Source organism: Dermochelys coriacea, chromosome 17 (assembly GCF_009764565.3).
Source record: "Dermochelys coriacea isolate rDerCor1 chromosome 17, rDerCor1.pri.v4, whole genome shotgun sequence".
In the NCBI taxonomy this organism is placed as follows: domain Eukaryota; kingdom Metazoa; phylum Chordata; order Testudines; family Dermochelyidae; genus Dermochelys; species Dermochelys coriacea.
In genome coordinates, this window is record NC_050084.1 from 20,091,480 (window position 1) to 20,107,969 (window position 16,490).

General features: G+C 47.2%; 1 protein-coding gene across 9 annotated transcripts in view; it reads right to left on the reverse strand.

Moving 5' to 3' along the window:
* LOC119844870 (NADPH--cytochrome P450 reductase) overlaps positions 1-16,490 on the reverse strand; it is a 63,250-nt gene that overhangs the window by 21,188 nt on the left and 25,572 nt on the right. For 8 of the 9 annotated variants that reach the window (XM_043499445.1, XM_038376304.2, XM_043499441.1 and 5 more), the window contains one exon: positions 879-927. In XM_043499445.1, the coding sequence (XP_043355380.1) occupies positions 879-927 (49 nt within the window). Of the gene's footprint in view, positions 1-878; positions 928-5,498; positions 5,931-16,490 lie in introns of those variants that run through there. The other variant, XM_038376309.2, reaches the window with a different exon arrangement.

A 16,490-nucleotide genomic window follows, 5' to 3' on the forward strand; every position in this document is an offset into this window, starting at 1 on the left:
TTGCTAATTTGGCCAGTAACTGGAGTTCAGGAGCAAGGAGGGTGTTGTCATGGTTAAAGGAAAGGACCGGGAGTCAGGAGTCCTGGATTCTATTCCTGGCTCTGACACAAACTTGGGCAAATCACATCTCTGGGCTTCTGTGCGATACCTACTCACTGGGACTGGGAGGCTAAACTACTGCTCACACAGTGCTTTGAGATCCACTGTGGAAACCTGCTAAAATGTGACATGTTATTATTCTGTGAGGGGTTGGGGAACAATGAACAGTGTGTGATTGGAGAACAGCTCCTTCGCGTAGGAACTCCTTCGAGCAGAAATTGGTAATTCTGACGCGTTTGGAAACCACTTAGCAGGTGCTACCACAAATAATGATCAGTCAGGGAGTTTAAGGAATTCCACCATTTTCCTCCTGGTCCCAACCTCACATTACACTTACCTTTGTTGCTAAGTCCTCACCTGAATTACCTCTCTCTTCAAAGAGGCAGATTTCATCTGTCTAGTACAAAAGGATATCTGCAGAGAAACAGCCCTGATTTCCCACCCTCCCTTTTATTTAATTTGACTGGCCTTCCAGAACTCAGGTACTGCACAAAGATGCTCATTAGTAGCAGGACCGAATCCATCTCTCAGCAGCTCCCTGCTGATGCTAGCTAGACAACTCAGCTGCTAAGCAGCTCCTGCTTCTTTAGCGCTGGAGGGGTCTAGTAACTCTCACAAGAAGCTGCCCAGCCCCCCCAGAGTGCCATGAACAGTGGCAGGAATTGGAAAGACAATTCTCTCACCATAGGGAAGGAAGAGGTCTCCATCCCCTCCACACTGGCTGAACAGGAAGAACCTGCTCCTTCCACAGCCTCAGAAAGGAGAAAGAAAAAACTTACTGTTTTCTTCATCTTCTCAATGAAGCTGGTCTCCCTCACCGAGGATGTTCTGAAAGACAGCAAAGGCCTCCCTTTCAGTGGATGTGTAATTCAAAGAGAGGCAAAATGGGGCAGTCTGAGAGCATGGAGCGGGAGCTTGTTACACATGGCTAGGGAAGAGACCCGCTTCACAGAGGCAGGATAAGGCTACAGAGGGGAGCAGCCTGGTGAACATGTCCCGCTGCCATTCACAAGGGCATTAACAACCCTGAGATCCTACCTACATGGAACCTGGAGCAGGACAGGAGTGATGGAGCAGAGAGGACTTTCCCTCACCACCCTGAGAGATGAGATCAGCCCACTCCAAGAGCACTAGCAGTTGGATGATCTGCAAAGTGACAGGTACCAGGGAGACCAATGGGTGGGGAAGGAAGGGGAGGGGAAAGTCAGCCCCAAAAGGAGATGGGCAGTTAACTTACACACACACACACATCCCCCTCTGTCCTAAGCTCCCCACCCTGAAATGCAGCAACTGAAATGCAGACAAGACTCAGGATTACACGATCTATTGAATTAGCTGCAGGCGATACATGAGCCTTCTGTTCCCCTGTGCCTCCCCCAGACTGGGGGACACTGGGCTATGGATTGAGACTGAAACACTTATGTTGGAAGCATAAACCTCTTCATGGTGGTAGGGCCTGACTACTTCTGTTCCCTCCTTGATCTTCACAAGCTACCGTCACTGGAAACCAAGAACACACAGTGAACAGTGACGCTCCCTCGCTCCCAGACACTGATCCCCGTCTCGATTATTTTCTTGGTTTAATTGCCCTAGCTACTGAGATTACATCACTGCTTTATGAATCCATGGATACACCCTCGCCTTGAGCAATGGTGCTTCCACTTTGGCCACAAGAGCAGACAGAGAAGGACAGCAGAAATAATCAGTCACTGGGGTTGGGGCGCCCATGGGAGTCAGGTGCCTAACTCACTTTGGCACTTTCTAAAATCCCTCTAGGCGCTCAGCTGCGACTTCAAGCACCTAAATCCCTTTGTAAATCTAGCTCAAGGACTATTTAATCTAGAAGGCAGAGCTCCGATAGACATCTGTAAACACAGCAAGTTGCACAGAGATGCTCAATCGAATGCTTTTGTTTAACCAGTCCCAGAAGGCACTCAATGAAGTTATACAAAGGAAACAATCGAAATGCTTTTATGCAACATTAACCACTGAACTCACTGTAGCAGGAAGAAATAGCTCTAGTGGAGAAATAAGTAAAAAACAACAACAATTAATCATCTATATGAATAAAAGCAGCATCTGCACTTAAGCTAGCTAGGATACAGACTACAAAGGGTTGCTACTCCTCATGTTTTTAAGTCCAGATCCACACTACCAACTTTGGATGGCCTAGCCAGATCAGTCAGAGGTGTGATGGGGACACATCTCTGACAGAGACAGCTGTGCTGGCCAAACCCTGCAAAGCAGACACAGTTCTATCGATCACACTGTGCTTTTGCTAGCATAGCTTGCTTCACTCAGCAAGGATGGGGGCCTGGGATAACTGTACCAGCAAAGCGCGCATAGTATAGACCTGGCCTGAGTAAAAGCTGATCCCCAGTCTGGGATTGGGAATAAGCTCTCCTTCTCCCACCAGCGCTGCACTGATGAGAGGCAGGCGATGACCACTGCTGGAGACATGCTACCAGACTAGATGTGCAATTATTCTCTTTTGGTTTGGCAGTCCCTACGTTCAGGACACCTGGAGGACCCCAGTCGGTCAGTCACAGGGCTTCTTCATCTCAAAATCCAGCCAACAAGCTGAACAGATGTTTCAGTTTGCACAGCTCCCTGGAACTCCCTCCCCGTCTCGGGCAAACCTCAATGTGACGCAAACTCTGAACCTTGCGGCTCAACATAGGCCTCCAATTCGATGGATTTCCACTCAAGTCCCTTCAAACGTCCTTTCCCGCCTCTTGGCTAAGATGATCTGTTCTGAGATTCATTATCCTACAGGGTTCTCATGACTGCCCCGCACCGATATCCCTTGCTGGCGCTATCCATGGGGCAGGGCTGAGGAGAATGCAGGGCAAGAGAAGGGAAGGATGAACGTCTTGCTTCTCTCCAGGGGCAGAAAAGGGATGCTCTTTCATCCGTTAGCATTAGAGCAGAGTACATTTTAAACACATCAGACTCAGAAAGCAGGCACATCGGCCCACAGGCGCAGCTGCCCCTCATTACAAAGCTTCTAGGACAAGCCTGTGTCCTGTGGTTGCTGCTTGAGCTGGGGACTGGATGTGAAGGAACATGGCTGCTCTGCTCATAGAACGAACTAACGCCACAAGCCTCCATGGGTATGTGTACACTATGATAAAAAAAACTCCACAGCACCAAATGTCAGAGCCTGGGTCAGATGATTTCAGCTCGCAGGGCCAAATGGCTACATTGCAATTTTATAGTCAGGCAGCCCAAGTCAGCTGACCCGAGCCAGTTGCGAGTCTTTTGTCATAGTGTAGATGCACCCTAAGAACCAAACACCTGGAGACCTCCTTGGAACAGAGCTGTGCCTCTGGGGAGACTGATTAGAGCTACCAAAAGTCCCTTGCCAGCAGGTTGCTGCCATTAGAGGGCTAAAGTCTCCTCTCAGGCCTTGTCTACACAGGGATTTCAGCCACTGATGCAGGCCCCGATATAGACACAATTTATACTAGCATAGTGCAATTTGTATCAGTGCAGCTTGCTCCACTTTGAAACAGGAACAAACTCCCCCAGTCCAAATTGTGTCTACACTAGGGTCATTAGTGGCTAGAAAGGCAGTATAAACAAGGTCTCAGTCACACCAGTGCAACTGCACTCATCTCACAAGGGTGACACTGGTGTAAGGACCCAGATGACTCTGGAAGTGAACAGAAATAAACTATATGAGAACGTGATCCAGTCCTGGGAACCCTAGGAGAGGTGGTGGCTTTCTCACTATAGTCTTTTCCCAGACAGAAGGATGAGTGCCAGCCGTTTGCTCACTCTCATTCACCGCATGAGGCTTTAGCAGCACGCAGGAAGCGAGGAGCATGGGACGCGTTCCCATTTCCCTTTCACAGTGGAAGAATGCGAGGCTGGGTCTCCCGTGGGAAGAGAGGAGCCTCTGGGCAAAAACAAGAGGCTTTGGCTTCTGACCGTGTGAGAATGTGGAGAGTTCGCTAACAGTTTCCTAACCCGTGCGGCCCTGAAGGAGGGATTCCAGAGAATGTGTCTGAGCACATCCCCAGCACAAAGAGGGCTTTAAATAAATCTCTCTCCAGGCCTTCTCTCCCCACCCCAAAATAATGAACTGCTACAGCTCCCCTCACTAGGCTCTGACTGGACACTGTTCTCTTTGCAAGAAATAAGTCCCTTACAGCTACAGGTTAGGTGTCAGAGGAGAGAGAACTGTGCAAGGAGGTCTGACCTATTAGAAGAAACAAGCACCAGACAATGATAGATCCACGTAGACATTGTAACTTACACAGCAGCTGTACTAGACCAATTTTAAGGGAAAGCCATCGGGGGATTAGGTTGTTAGAAGCAGTTACACAACTTAAAACCAAAAGAAAATATGTTTCCTTACACAATATGTAGATTGTGTATCTTATTTAGATACACACTCATCTAGGTTTAGCTATTGTGGTGATGGGCGCTCCATAAACACCAAACAAATTAAAGACAACAGGTTTTGGTTTTTACAACCCACTGCAGCACCCTGATAGACCATGAGAACCTGCATGTGAAAATGAACAGAAATGGATGATAAAAGCCATCCAGAAATCTATTTTCATTGCCCGAAAAGGAGAGAGAACCAAAACAGTAAACCTAAGGGGTGAAAAGTACCGTCAATATGTACAATGCTCTTTTATTTCTAATAGTCTATGGTATAGTTTGTACCATAAGCAAGGAACAAGGCAGAGGGAGGGGGTGTTAATTTAACCTACATCTTTAAAATATAGAACTATACAGACTATGCTTCTCTGACTCTTCCTACCAACATCCAAAAATGCAGAGAACCTCCTTCAGACTCTGTCCCTTGTATGAGTTTAAAGCCAACAGTTCAAAAGAGAGAAATGCCAACACAGCCTGATGAGGGTCTGGAAGTCTCCAGATCATAATCATCCACATCCCAAGCTCCCAAGGCAGCAGCCAAGCTCCCAAGGCAGCAGCCTCCCAGCAGAGCAGTCTTGTTTAGTTACCAACTTGCAGAGTTGGCACTAGGCATAAGCAGATTAAGCAATTGCTTAGGGCCTGGAGCATCTCAAGAAGTCCCCCTATTATTAGTATGTATTGTGTGGGGGGGCCCCCAAAATATTCCTTCTTAGGACCCCCAATGGCACTAACTTGAACGTATTTTTCAGCACAAGACCCTAGGTCCAGATGTCGCTCTAAGTCAGAAAAAAAACAAACTGCCCTATACACCCTCCATCCCGCTGGACAGAGAGCAGTCTCTTGTACTTCTCAGTCTTAGTAACAGTTTAGGCAGAACCTCCTTTCCCCTTCTCTCCTTGCCCTCAGAGTTCAGCAGGGAGATCAATATACAATTACTGCAGCTCTTAAGAGAGACGCGGTCCTGGGAGTAAGATCTACAGATTGCTTGATCGGGAAGATTGACTCACCTCCCCAGAGTCAGGTCCTCTTGCGGTACCGAGTACAGACATCCCATGGTTAGGGTGGAAAAAAGGCAAACGAAAAGAATCCCAGAGCTTTTGTATCCGTCCGAGAAGAGAGAGATTTTAACTTAGCTGTTGAAAAATGTGCACACAGGCCTTTCCATTCTGCACCTCTCGGAGCTTAAAGCAAAATCGCTAGTTTCTTTTTGTTACGGAGAACGGAGCCTGCACGCCAAGTCCCTGCACAGGTCATGGTTGGAGCAGTTCAGTTCGCTAGGATTCTCGCCGGATGCTTTGAAAGTTACCAAGCAGATCCACACAACCCTGAGAAACTGCAACATCTGGCAGCAGTGGCAGAAAGGAATTAGGAGTCGAGAATGAAACCTCCCATGATTCTCTGCAGCACACTCTTCCCCCCCTCCCGCCAACTTCCCTTCTTCTGTATGGAAGGGGGGGAATAAATCTCCCTCCCCTGTACCCTTGTTACCCCAGCAACAGTTTATATCATAGCTGCTTTTTTCTTTTTTTAAAAGGAAACCATGTAGATTGAATGAAGCGATTCCAGACACCAGAAAGGCAGCGCTGAATGTTACTATGGTAGTGTCATCCATTAGGAAGAAAGGCTGTATTGATCATTGCAAGTTTGTTCCCTTTGGGGTCATATTAAATTAAATTAGAGATGGTCTCGCTCTCTTTCACACATACCCCCGTCCCCAATAAGTTAACTAATCAAGCCGAGAAACTGGAACAACTCCTAAAACTAGGAAGCCCTTTAAATACAGGGAATGAATCTCTCTAACATTTGAGGATACAGATAAGCCAGTTTCCGTCCCACATAATGCTGCAGGACAGATGGAAAATAATTACATACCAGCTAACATGTCTCAGCATATTCTCCATCTAACAAATACCACAGCAGAGAAACAGGAATGCACTAGGATATGGCGAGAAATCTAAGATCACGAAAAACACATATGCCGCCTTGCAAAGAGCTAGCTCCCCAATAATTCCACCCAAAGGCAAGTTGCATACTCACTGGTCCATGAGCCTAAGGAGATCAAAGGGACATTCCTCTCTAATGAGATCTGCATAGCAGGCACTCTAAAAATGAAACTCTAACGGTTTCAATTAAGTCTTTGAATGGTCAAAATGCAAGCATACTTCTCTAGGTTTCAATGTGCTAGCCTGCCACGAACGGCCAACTATACTGTGTATTTATACATGGTCTTTTGTACAAAGGTCTCAAGCATTTTACGAACATTAAGCCTCACATCCCATCCTGTGAGGAAATGACCTCCATTCTGCAGAGGGAAAGCTAAGGCATGGAGGAGTCAAGTAACTTGCCCAAGTCAAACAGAAAGTCAGTGACTGAGCTATGGAATAGGCCCAAGGAGTCCTGATTTCTATTTCTGTGCCCTAGCCATGACTGAACGCTGCCATTCCTACTGTGGCAGATCGCATGTATTGGATGCTCTCCATCCAGTTCAGACTGTCCAGAACAGGATTTTTGGGTCAAGCACCGTTTCCCTAGTAACCATAATAACCTCAACCATGTTGTACAATAGACTCAAACAAAGTTGTACAATAGATTCCCACCACACATGATGCAAGGCACCTTCACATCCTCTTCTGCATTATCAAATCAAGAGAACATTTTCCATCTAACCAAGAGCAATCTAAACATCCCAGCAGCAGCTCATACTAAATAAATCCTTCTGGGAAGTAACAGTGCACAGACACCTCCAGTCTCCCTCCCAGCTCTTCATTCCGCTGCTCAGTTTGTTTTGCATGGAGATCTGGGCAGGCTGTAACCTCTAGCCCAATGCAATTACGGAAGAGTCTTGGTTTGCAGCATTTTCTCCAGTAGGGCATCTAGGGATTATCCCCTTTGCAATCTGGATAACTACTCAAATTCTTCATTTACTGATAACTACATCTCAGTTTGGGATTTAATCCATCTCTCAAGTAGCAGCATTTTTATATCCAGTATGTCTTTTGGACTAATTTATCAACAGTTCTCTCCTTTCATGGGCAGAGGTGAGGTCTTTTTATCTGGCCTTTTCCATCCATTGTGGCAACCAATTCAATTCCATCCCATGAGTTTAGGCTACAAACTAAATTGCTCCATAATCAGCATAGACAGACACTGCAACAACAGAGAGCCAGCAACCTAACTCAATGCTTACTGCCCTGACACACGCAGTGGATGCTGAGCAAAGAGCTAATACCCATGAAGATGACAGGCAACTGATTTTTCTTCTCTGTAAATGGACATAGCCTTGTTGTGAGTGTCTAGTGCCAGTGAAGGATTATATTAGTAAGTGACATGTGAATCAAAGCATCATGAAGAAATCTGCCAAGGGACGCAACGAGTGTAATGTGACTACATTGATTTTTCATGACTTTAAAAAACAAATGCACGGCACTGCTGTAGTTACAGGTTGAACTGAGAGAGGTAAGAAACAAACAGCAACTTTATACCGTGATAGGACAAACATGCCCACAATAGTCTGAGGAGTGGTATTAACACAATGCAACCTGGGAAGGCTTCTGCCAGCCATGAGGGAGGAAGATCACAGCACTGAATAAAACCAACATACTGTAACAATAAAGGTCTGGGCTTAAGTCATTGGTAGCTTCAGCCAAGAGCCAACTGCCCATGTGGGCCTGATTCTCAGAGGCACTTAACTGCAGCTTGCACTGAAATCCAAGTGAGTTGAGGATGCTGAACATTTACTAGGATCAGGCCTTCTGAGTCCTGCCTGATTAATATACCCAGCTGTGGCTGGCTGACTAGTCAATCCATCATCAGGGTCAGGGTAACCCATCAAGAGGGCTAGGCTAGCTGCCAGATCTTGAAGCTAGAGTTAGTAGTAACTGATTCTGCAATGCACCGATTTTGCATATTTATCAAGTAGGAAACCCTACCCTGGGCTAGAGGATGGGAGGGAAGTAAATCCCAAGATAAAACAGCCTCACTCATTCATTTCCCTCAAGATTCCAATTATCCTAAAAATGTAGCTACAACCACAATCACAGGGCCCCAATCCAGCTGCAGCCTCTAGTTTTGCCTTTGGTGGCAGGCACGCAGCTTCTGGTGCCACTGGCTTAAGGCTCGGGAAATTAGTAAAGCCGCCAAGCAATTTGCTAACATGACTTATGTAGCCTCAGCCTGTCACTGCAGCAGAGTTGACTCTGGATTGCATGGGAAGAAGCCATTTCGAGGCTCATTTCCCATCCCCCTTTAATATCAAAATAGATAAGACTTAGGGTGTGTTACTGATGTCGCAACATGCAATTGTGCCAGACACACCAGTTATAGAGCAACCTTGCAAGCTGCATTCATTCAGCTGTTGGAAATGGGCAATGTCCCAGTGGGCAGGAGATATTCACACTTCAAGAGAAAACAGGAGGTACAGCTCTTCCACAGCTCCTAATGACCCCCCCCACCCCCGGTGGAGGAGCAGTGCAGCCACACAAGGACGACAGCACAGTGTGTACAGTGCAAAACTGCTAGAACTAGAATAAGTGACAGTGCAGGATAAAGGGGTGAAAACCCCGTGAACCAACTCACACTGGCCCCAAACCTCTACCACATTCTAAGATAAAAGCCCATAAACTTGCTCAGGTTTAGCGGGGAAAAGAACAGAGTGTGTGTGGCTGGATGCTTCCACCATACAAAGCAGCACAGACAGGCCTAGTGTTCAGTGCAGAATGGATGGCATGTTCTGCTGGGAGACACAGAAGGGCTGCTAGGACATGAGCTACTGTCATCTCAAAAAGAACAGGAATACTTGTGGCAATTCACTGGATGCATAGAATAGAACATATAGTCAGAAGAGATGGATAGATAGATAGATAGATAGATACACACATACAGAGAAGGTGGAAGTTGCCATACAAACTGTAAGAGGCTAATTAATTAAGATGAGCTATTATCAGCAGGAGAAAAAAAACTTTTGTATGATAATCAAGATGGCCCATTTAGACAGTTGACAAGAAGGTGTGAGGATACTTAACATAGGAAAATAGATTCAATATGCATAATGACCCAGCCACTCCCAGTCTCTATTCAAACCCAAGTTAATGGTATCTAGTTTGCATATTCAAGCTCAGCAGTTTCTCGCTGGAGTCTGTTTTTGAAACTTTTCTGTTGCAAAATTGCCACCCTTAAATCTTTTATGGAGTGGCCAGAGAGGTTGAAGTGTTCTCCTACAGGTTTTTGAATGTTATGATTCCTGATGTCAGATGTGTGTCCATTTATTCTTTTGTGTATAATAGCTCATCTTAATTAATTAGCCTCTTACAGTTTGTATGGCAACTTCCACCTTGTGTGTGTGTGTGTGAGTGTTTTTACTATATGTTCCAGTCTATGCATCCGATGAAGTGGGCTGTAGCCCACGAAAGCTTAAAGCTTATGCTGTCATAAATTTGTTAGTCTCTAAGGTGTCACAAGTACTCCTGTTCTTTTTGTGGATACAGACTAACATGGCTGTTACTCTGAAACCTCTCATTTCAAAGACAGTCCTGATGAGATCTGGAGCTGGATTCTCCCCAGCCTTGCAATGAGTGTAGTCACGAACACCTGTGCAAAATGAGTGTGAAAAGCTGCCACTCAGACATCAGTGTTTTACCCAGATGTAAATGACTACACAAGGTACAGGACGAGGGTGAGGAAATCAGGCCCTACAAAATGGCCAGTGGCTCTCAGCCCCAGAAAAGAGTTGGCCAATGTCACAAAAGCAAATAAAAAAGCCTCACAATGCCAGCAGTCTCTGCTTATGGGTGGGACAGAAGCTCAGGATGGAGACTTAATGGCAGATCTATGGTGCCTGCCTGCATTAACTACCTGCCCAAATGAGTGTTTCACTCCTTCATTTTCATAAGCACCAAATCATCGTCTCAAAACAAAAATATAAAACTATGGGCAACAAGACTCCTGCAGATAAAAGGGATGGGGCTTTGGGACACTCCTTCCAGACAAGGGGCCATGGTTTTACAGTTAAAGCCTTAATACAGGGCCAAGCTATCTGAGAGACCATCACAGCCCTTTGTCTTATTGCAGTGCCTGAGATGAATCCGGTGAATACTGCCAGCCATCCCATGATATGCAACAGAGGATGGGAGACAGGGGTTTCTCCTATGACCCTGGCATGCCCTCTTCCTTCAATGCACATCAAAGGAGAAGTGCCAGAGACTCCGTGAAGTCCTTTAGGGATGTTGCTAATTGCTACCGATTTTACATGGAAGGTGGTCACATACTGGGGTGACAGGCAGCCGCGAACAGCCCAAAGAGAGCTAGATGGATCTCAGGGTTCCTCTATGGTATGTTCCTCTGCAAGGCGCAGGATCATCTCCTTTGAAGCGCTGTGAGATTCGCATTCACAAGAGCTGTCCCTGGGAGTTTTAGCAGCTGATGGCACAGGAATCTAATTCAGCGTTCCAGTTTGCAGGAGTCTAGCAATACCATTCTCCTGGCTACTCCAGCTCCCATCATGAGAGATTGGGACTTATTAAACTCCCCAGAGATGAAGGCTGGAGCAGATAAATACACAAAGGGTGACCAGATAGCTAGTGTGAAAAATTGAGCCAGGTGTGTGTGTGTAAGTAACAGGGGCCCATATAAAGACAAAGCCCCGAATATCGGGCCTGTCCCTATAAAAATGGGGACATCTGGTCACCCTAAATACACCATTCACAAGCAAGGCCATTGGTGGAGGGAGGGGTGCTTGAACGGTCCAAGGAAACTCACAGGTTATGACTGAAGTTAGGACAGATGACAATTAGTAAACAACCACCATGCACAGTACCAGCTGCTTCTCTCTCTCTCTCTCTCTCTCTCACATACACACACACTCCCACCCACCCCCATCTCTCTGCCCCATACAGTGACTTCATTGCAAGATGCTTGCGAACAATGTGGGCTCCTCTCTTTAAACTTCTAGCCAGGGCATGAACTTTCCTTTTCCTGATGAGATCCATTTTCCTACGGCTTATGTTAAGCCACGCTGTTTCCTCTCTGTTAGCGTGTGACATTTGGCCCCAGGAATTTCACAACCCACCTCACTCCTGGCCTCTCTTCTGCGCAGAGACTCAGGGCTTGTCTATGCTGTGGCACTGACGTGCTGTGCTGTAACTCCCCCGTGCAGATGCTGCGGGCATGAACTGAAAGATTTCTACTCCATGTTACCATCGTCCTCTTGAGACAGGATTACATAATGAGAACTAGAAACTTTTCAGTTCATGCCCGCAGCATCCACATGGGGGAGTTACAGCACAGCAGCTGCAGGGCACAGCCTCAGTTACACCTAACACTGGGATGAGATTAAAGCAGTGGCTGAAGAGAGACTACAATGAAACCCAATGCCTTCATTTTCACTTGTGACCCACATCAGACCGCAGGAGTGAAACATCAGCCTCACCCAGACCCCCTGTCCTTCAGTTAACTCACTCTGCAGCAGATCCAGGAGTTTGGGAAAGATAAACAGAGACAAACATTCATTTCTAGTGCCTAAATCAGAATTGGTGTTACATTCACAGTAACAGAAGCATGGCATCCTTGCTGAAATTCACCTCTGTGCAGAGGGCCAACACAAGGCAGCTATGGATCAGTTAAGCCTTGTGTCAAGGGTGCTCATTTGACCATGCTATGGACATTTCTTTCCACAGGCATTCTGCGATAAACTGTAATTCTTGCAGTAGTGAAAGGATACTTCAAAGTAAAAGACATTTGTATTCACCAGCACAGGGCCTACTATTAGGTGGTGCGCAGTGGACAAACAGAGGAACCCATTCTACCGAAAATGCTAATGCACCATCACATCTGAGACATTAACACCATCTGAAGGCAGGACACTGGGCAGAAATCAAGGTCCCATCTCCTTATCCGTATGCATTCTGTGACCACATGGCAGACCCTACCAGAATACTGGGCATCTGCAATTTACAAAATATTTACCTTGCAAATAATTTCTATTTCACAAATAAGGTGAAATTCATTCCAAAACAAAGGCCAATTTACCCAAGCCACTCTTACGAAAAGGTCTTGGTACATCCTGTAGTCATCTTGGACCAGTGAAGTGTCTCTAGGAGCTACAGTCTCATCAGGTGAGGATGAATGCAAAGAGGCGGAGGCTGATCCTCCTGCAGTGTAGTGGGTGGATGTTGCAAAGCTTGCAGGCCTTGAGCGTTTTGTTCGGTACCGAAAACATCCTCCTGGGACTCCTCATGGAGCGTGGTAGGAGATCTAAGAGACTGAGGAACCAGGGAGGATCTGGAAACTAGAAACACGCCCCATGGGTTCCAGTAGGGCCACTGGTACAGCATAGGACCCCAACCATGAGTGAGGTTTCCTTTCTCTGGAGTGTCTCTGTATCTCCGGTGGGTACCTCCCTTGACGGAGGAGAGGAGTGCCGACATCTGTCTCAAGAGCAAGGGGCATAAAAGCCTACCTCAGGCTCCGAGCAAGACCCTGAGTCAGCCGATCACAGTGGTGCCATACCAAGCGGTGCCAAGGTCGAGGTGCACTGTTCTGGAGCTATTGGTACACAGCTCTGAGATATCGAAGTAGGTTTATCCCAGGACTGCACTGCTTGAGAAAATGCCAGACAGCTGGAAGCTTTATCCCCCTGCAGTGCCAACTCACTAGCTTCAGGCAAGTCCATAGCTGGGGCCTGAGGATGCACTGTCACCGAGTGAGTTGCCTCCTGTACCATCAGGGAGCCTGGCACCCAAAGGCAGAGTAGATCTCGTGCGGCCAAATGTGCCTCTGGCATCGTTGGTACAGAGATACTTTCTTGTTGCAGATGTTGTTGCCCAGAAGTAGCTGGTACAATGGCAGGGATCAGTTGCCAGAGTTGATGAGCCCTGATGCGAATAAGTCGGTAGGGGGAGCGTCTCTTGCCAAAGGGCCCCTTCCTCTGTCCTCCTGAGCACTTACTGATCTCAGCTCCTTGGACAAATCAGCTCCTTTGCATGGGGAAGGGGACTGGTGCCGACGTCCCGAGACAGTGTCCGGAGAGGCATTCCGCACCCAGGCTGAAGAGCCCTGTGCTGCATGCCCCAAGCAGTAAGGCTCAGAAGGTAAATGCAGGACAGCCTCCATCTTGGTCTTTCTTCATTTGAGGTTTAAAGTCCCTGCAAATTTGGCCACGGTCCCTAATGTGACCCTTGCTGAGATGCTTTAGGCAGGTGGAATGAGGGTAACTTACCGGCACAGGTCTTTTGCAGCTGGCACAAGGCTTAAACACTGGAGATCACGGCATACCCTAGTATTGGGGGTCTGCGCCCTGTACAAAAGGGGAACTGATGCGCCAATAAAACAATACAAATAATAAATGAAACTTATATTAATCTAAACGACTAACAAGTGGCAACTATTTATAGTAAAGCTGAGAGATTCCCCATAAGGGGATAAACTTGCAGAAGCAAGCCAACACACTCCGATTACCGATCACAGGCAGTGAGAAAGAACGTGGGGGTCTGGGGCAGCTTGGCCCTTTATACCATCATGCGGCAGTATGAGGCAACAGAGGCCACATGCTCTGCCCCAATGTTAAGGGAAAAATCCCTGATTCTGGGGCACTGGGCACACACACTCGTGAAGAGGAATGGACACGTGCACTCGAAGAATTCTGAATTTCTTAGCTTTTGTGGGGTTGAAATCTTGATTTGAACGTTGCATTAATGAAGCTGGGCTTTGTTTATAAAGGAGGGGGAAAAAAGACAGTGACAAAAAATACCAATGGGGAGAACTAAGGAACTGGCTGGAGGGGTATGCACACACTGAGCACCCAGCCCCAACTAACACTGGAGAATACTGTGCCCAGGGCTCGTGCTCTCAATATGGTCCCTGATCTAGAAGAAATAGAATGTTGTAGGGCAGATATAGGAGGCCCAAGAAAGTCAGGCACAAAGACAAGTCATGGTTAAACCCCTGAATGCTTGGAGTGCTTTTCGGATTCAGTAACTAATAAAGGAGCTTTCCCAGATGCGATGCTCGTGTTGCCAGAGAATGGTTCCCATTTTATCTGGAGTGTTTTCTCTTCTGTACTTGCTATTAAAAGCCATATTCGCTTAAGAACGACAGAAGCAACTGCTAAGCCATGCAAGGTACAGCCTGATGCTTTCAGACAGGCTGCTCCTGTCTTGCTGGAGGCTGGCACCAGTAAGGGGAGTAACAGCCAGGATGTGGGCCATTGTGATTCATCACCTTGCTCTTATGAGGTGTTACAGAGCGGGCAAGTGCAAGGCAAGGAGAGGATGAAACGGCCCACAAATAAATAAAGGAGACAATCATTAACTCTCCTCCTCCCTCTAGTACCTGTCAAGAGTGAAGGGATGTGGAGCAGCTCTCTAAGCATGCACAACTCCGCTGACTTCAGTGGTATCGCAAGCACTTGCAAAAGGCATGTTTTTGGCTCTTTGGGTTTCAAAAGCATTCAGTTAATCCATCTCTATATTCTGGTCACAGGCCAGTGGGTCATCTGATTAGTTCTGTTAATGATTCCTCTATGCTGGAAACTCTGAAGAAAGGTCTCCTGACATTACCCCACCGTGCCAATCCTTTTGCGAGGTGTTCTTTGCCCCAAACAAAGGCCTGTCTAAGCGATCACTGCTTCTCTGACCTTCCCCCCACGCTGTCAGAGAACCTCCATCCACCCATCCGGCCCCACATCACAGTTCTTCTGAAGGAGGATCCCTTTGGAGACATCAATCCCACACCTTAGTGGATGGAGTCAATACTGGGCAATATCACTGCTGCTGCACGGGAAGGAGTCTACTGAATTTACACTGCCACCCAGGAAATTCATTTGATTCCTGGTGTCTCACCTTCCAGGCTAGCAGAAATCAAAGCAGTGGATGACAGTGAAGAAAATAACCAAGCAGGGAAGCCTTTCTCCTCCTCGCTCTGGAAGTATGTTTAAAGCAGAGACCAGGTATAATGGCTGGCACCAAGGCTGACTTTATTCCTGCTCTACATGGCAGAGTTATGAATGGCAAGCCCCCACATCCCACCCTACAACTTAGTGGGACAAGGTAAAGACAAGCACTGATGGTACCACCTAACTACCCTCTGGTAGCGGGAAAGCCAGTTCTTCCCCTTCTGGCATCCCAGCGATGAGACTGGCCATGGCTTTCCCAACTTGGCTGGTAAGAACAGGATTTACATGCTAATCTCACTTAACACAGAGGAGTGGGAGGAGGGGCAGAAAAGAAGGGGAAACTGAAGAAATGTTATGACTGTATGTGATGGGGAACACAAACCCCACACTGGAGAAGAAAGGGTTAAGGAGCTTCTCTGGGCCCAGGCAGCCCCCCACCACACACACACACACACACACACACACACACACACACACACTTGCAAAGCCTGCACAAGCCGGTAAAAAGGGAAGTTGAGTAACTCAATGGCAGAGAAACAACAGAAGTGAACTGACCTGTGCTCTTAACTCCCGAGAAGGAGCACCACAGGGCACCTGCTGATTGAAGCCAGGTGATACTGACCTGACCCAGCCTGCAAAGCAGGGACTGGTGACTTTTTAAAGATTAGAAACTTTATCTGTGTGTTCAGTTATTTACTTTACCCTTTGGGAAGAGAGGGCACTGGCAGGAAATGATCCAGGGAGGTACCTGCATAGCACCTCAATGTACAGGGCCTAGCTGCCAATCATTGGGGCCCCAGATCGGAGCCCAGTGGAGAGGGTGGGCTCAGGCTCTCCTACCAACCCTAAAAAGGAGACAATGACAGAAGTCTATCCCTCACCAAGAAACCAAGTTGGGAAGACCCTGAAGATACGAGGGTTCACACCCAAGACCCTGATGCAAGAGGGGGAAGTCCTGAAGCCCTTGATGATTTCTGAAGACTTCTCCATCATTGGACTCTGTGTAACCCGAAAAAATTAGACTTGAATTTGTGACCCAGCCGGAGTGCAGAGACACTGAAATGACAGATCACCACAGGGCGACTATATAATGAGAAAGGGGATCACCCAGGAG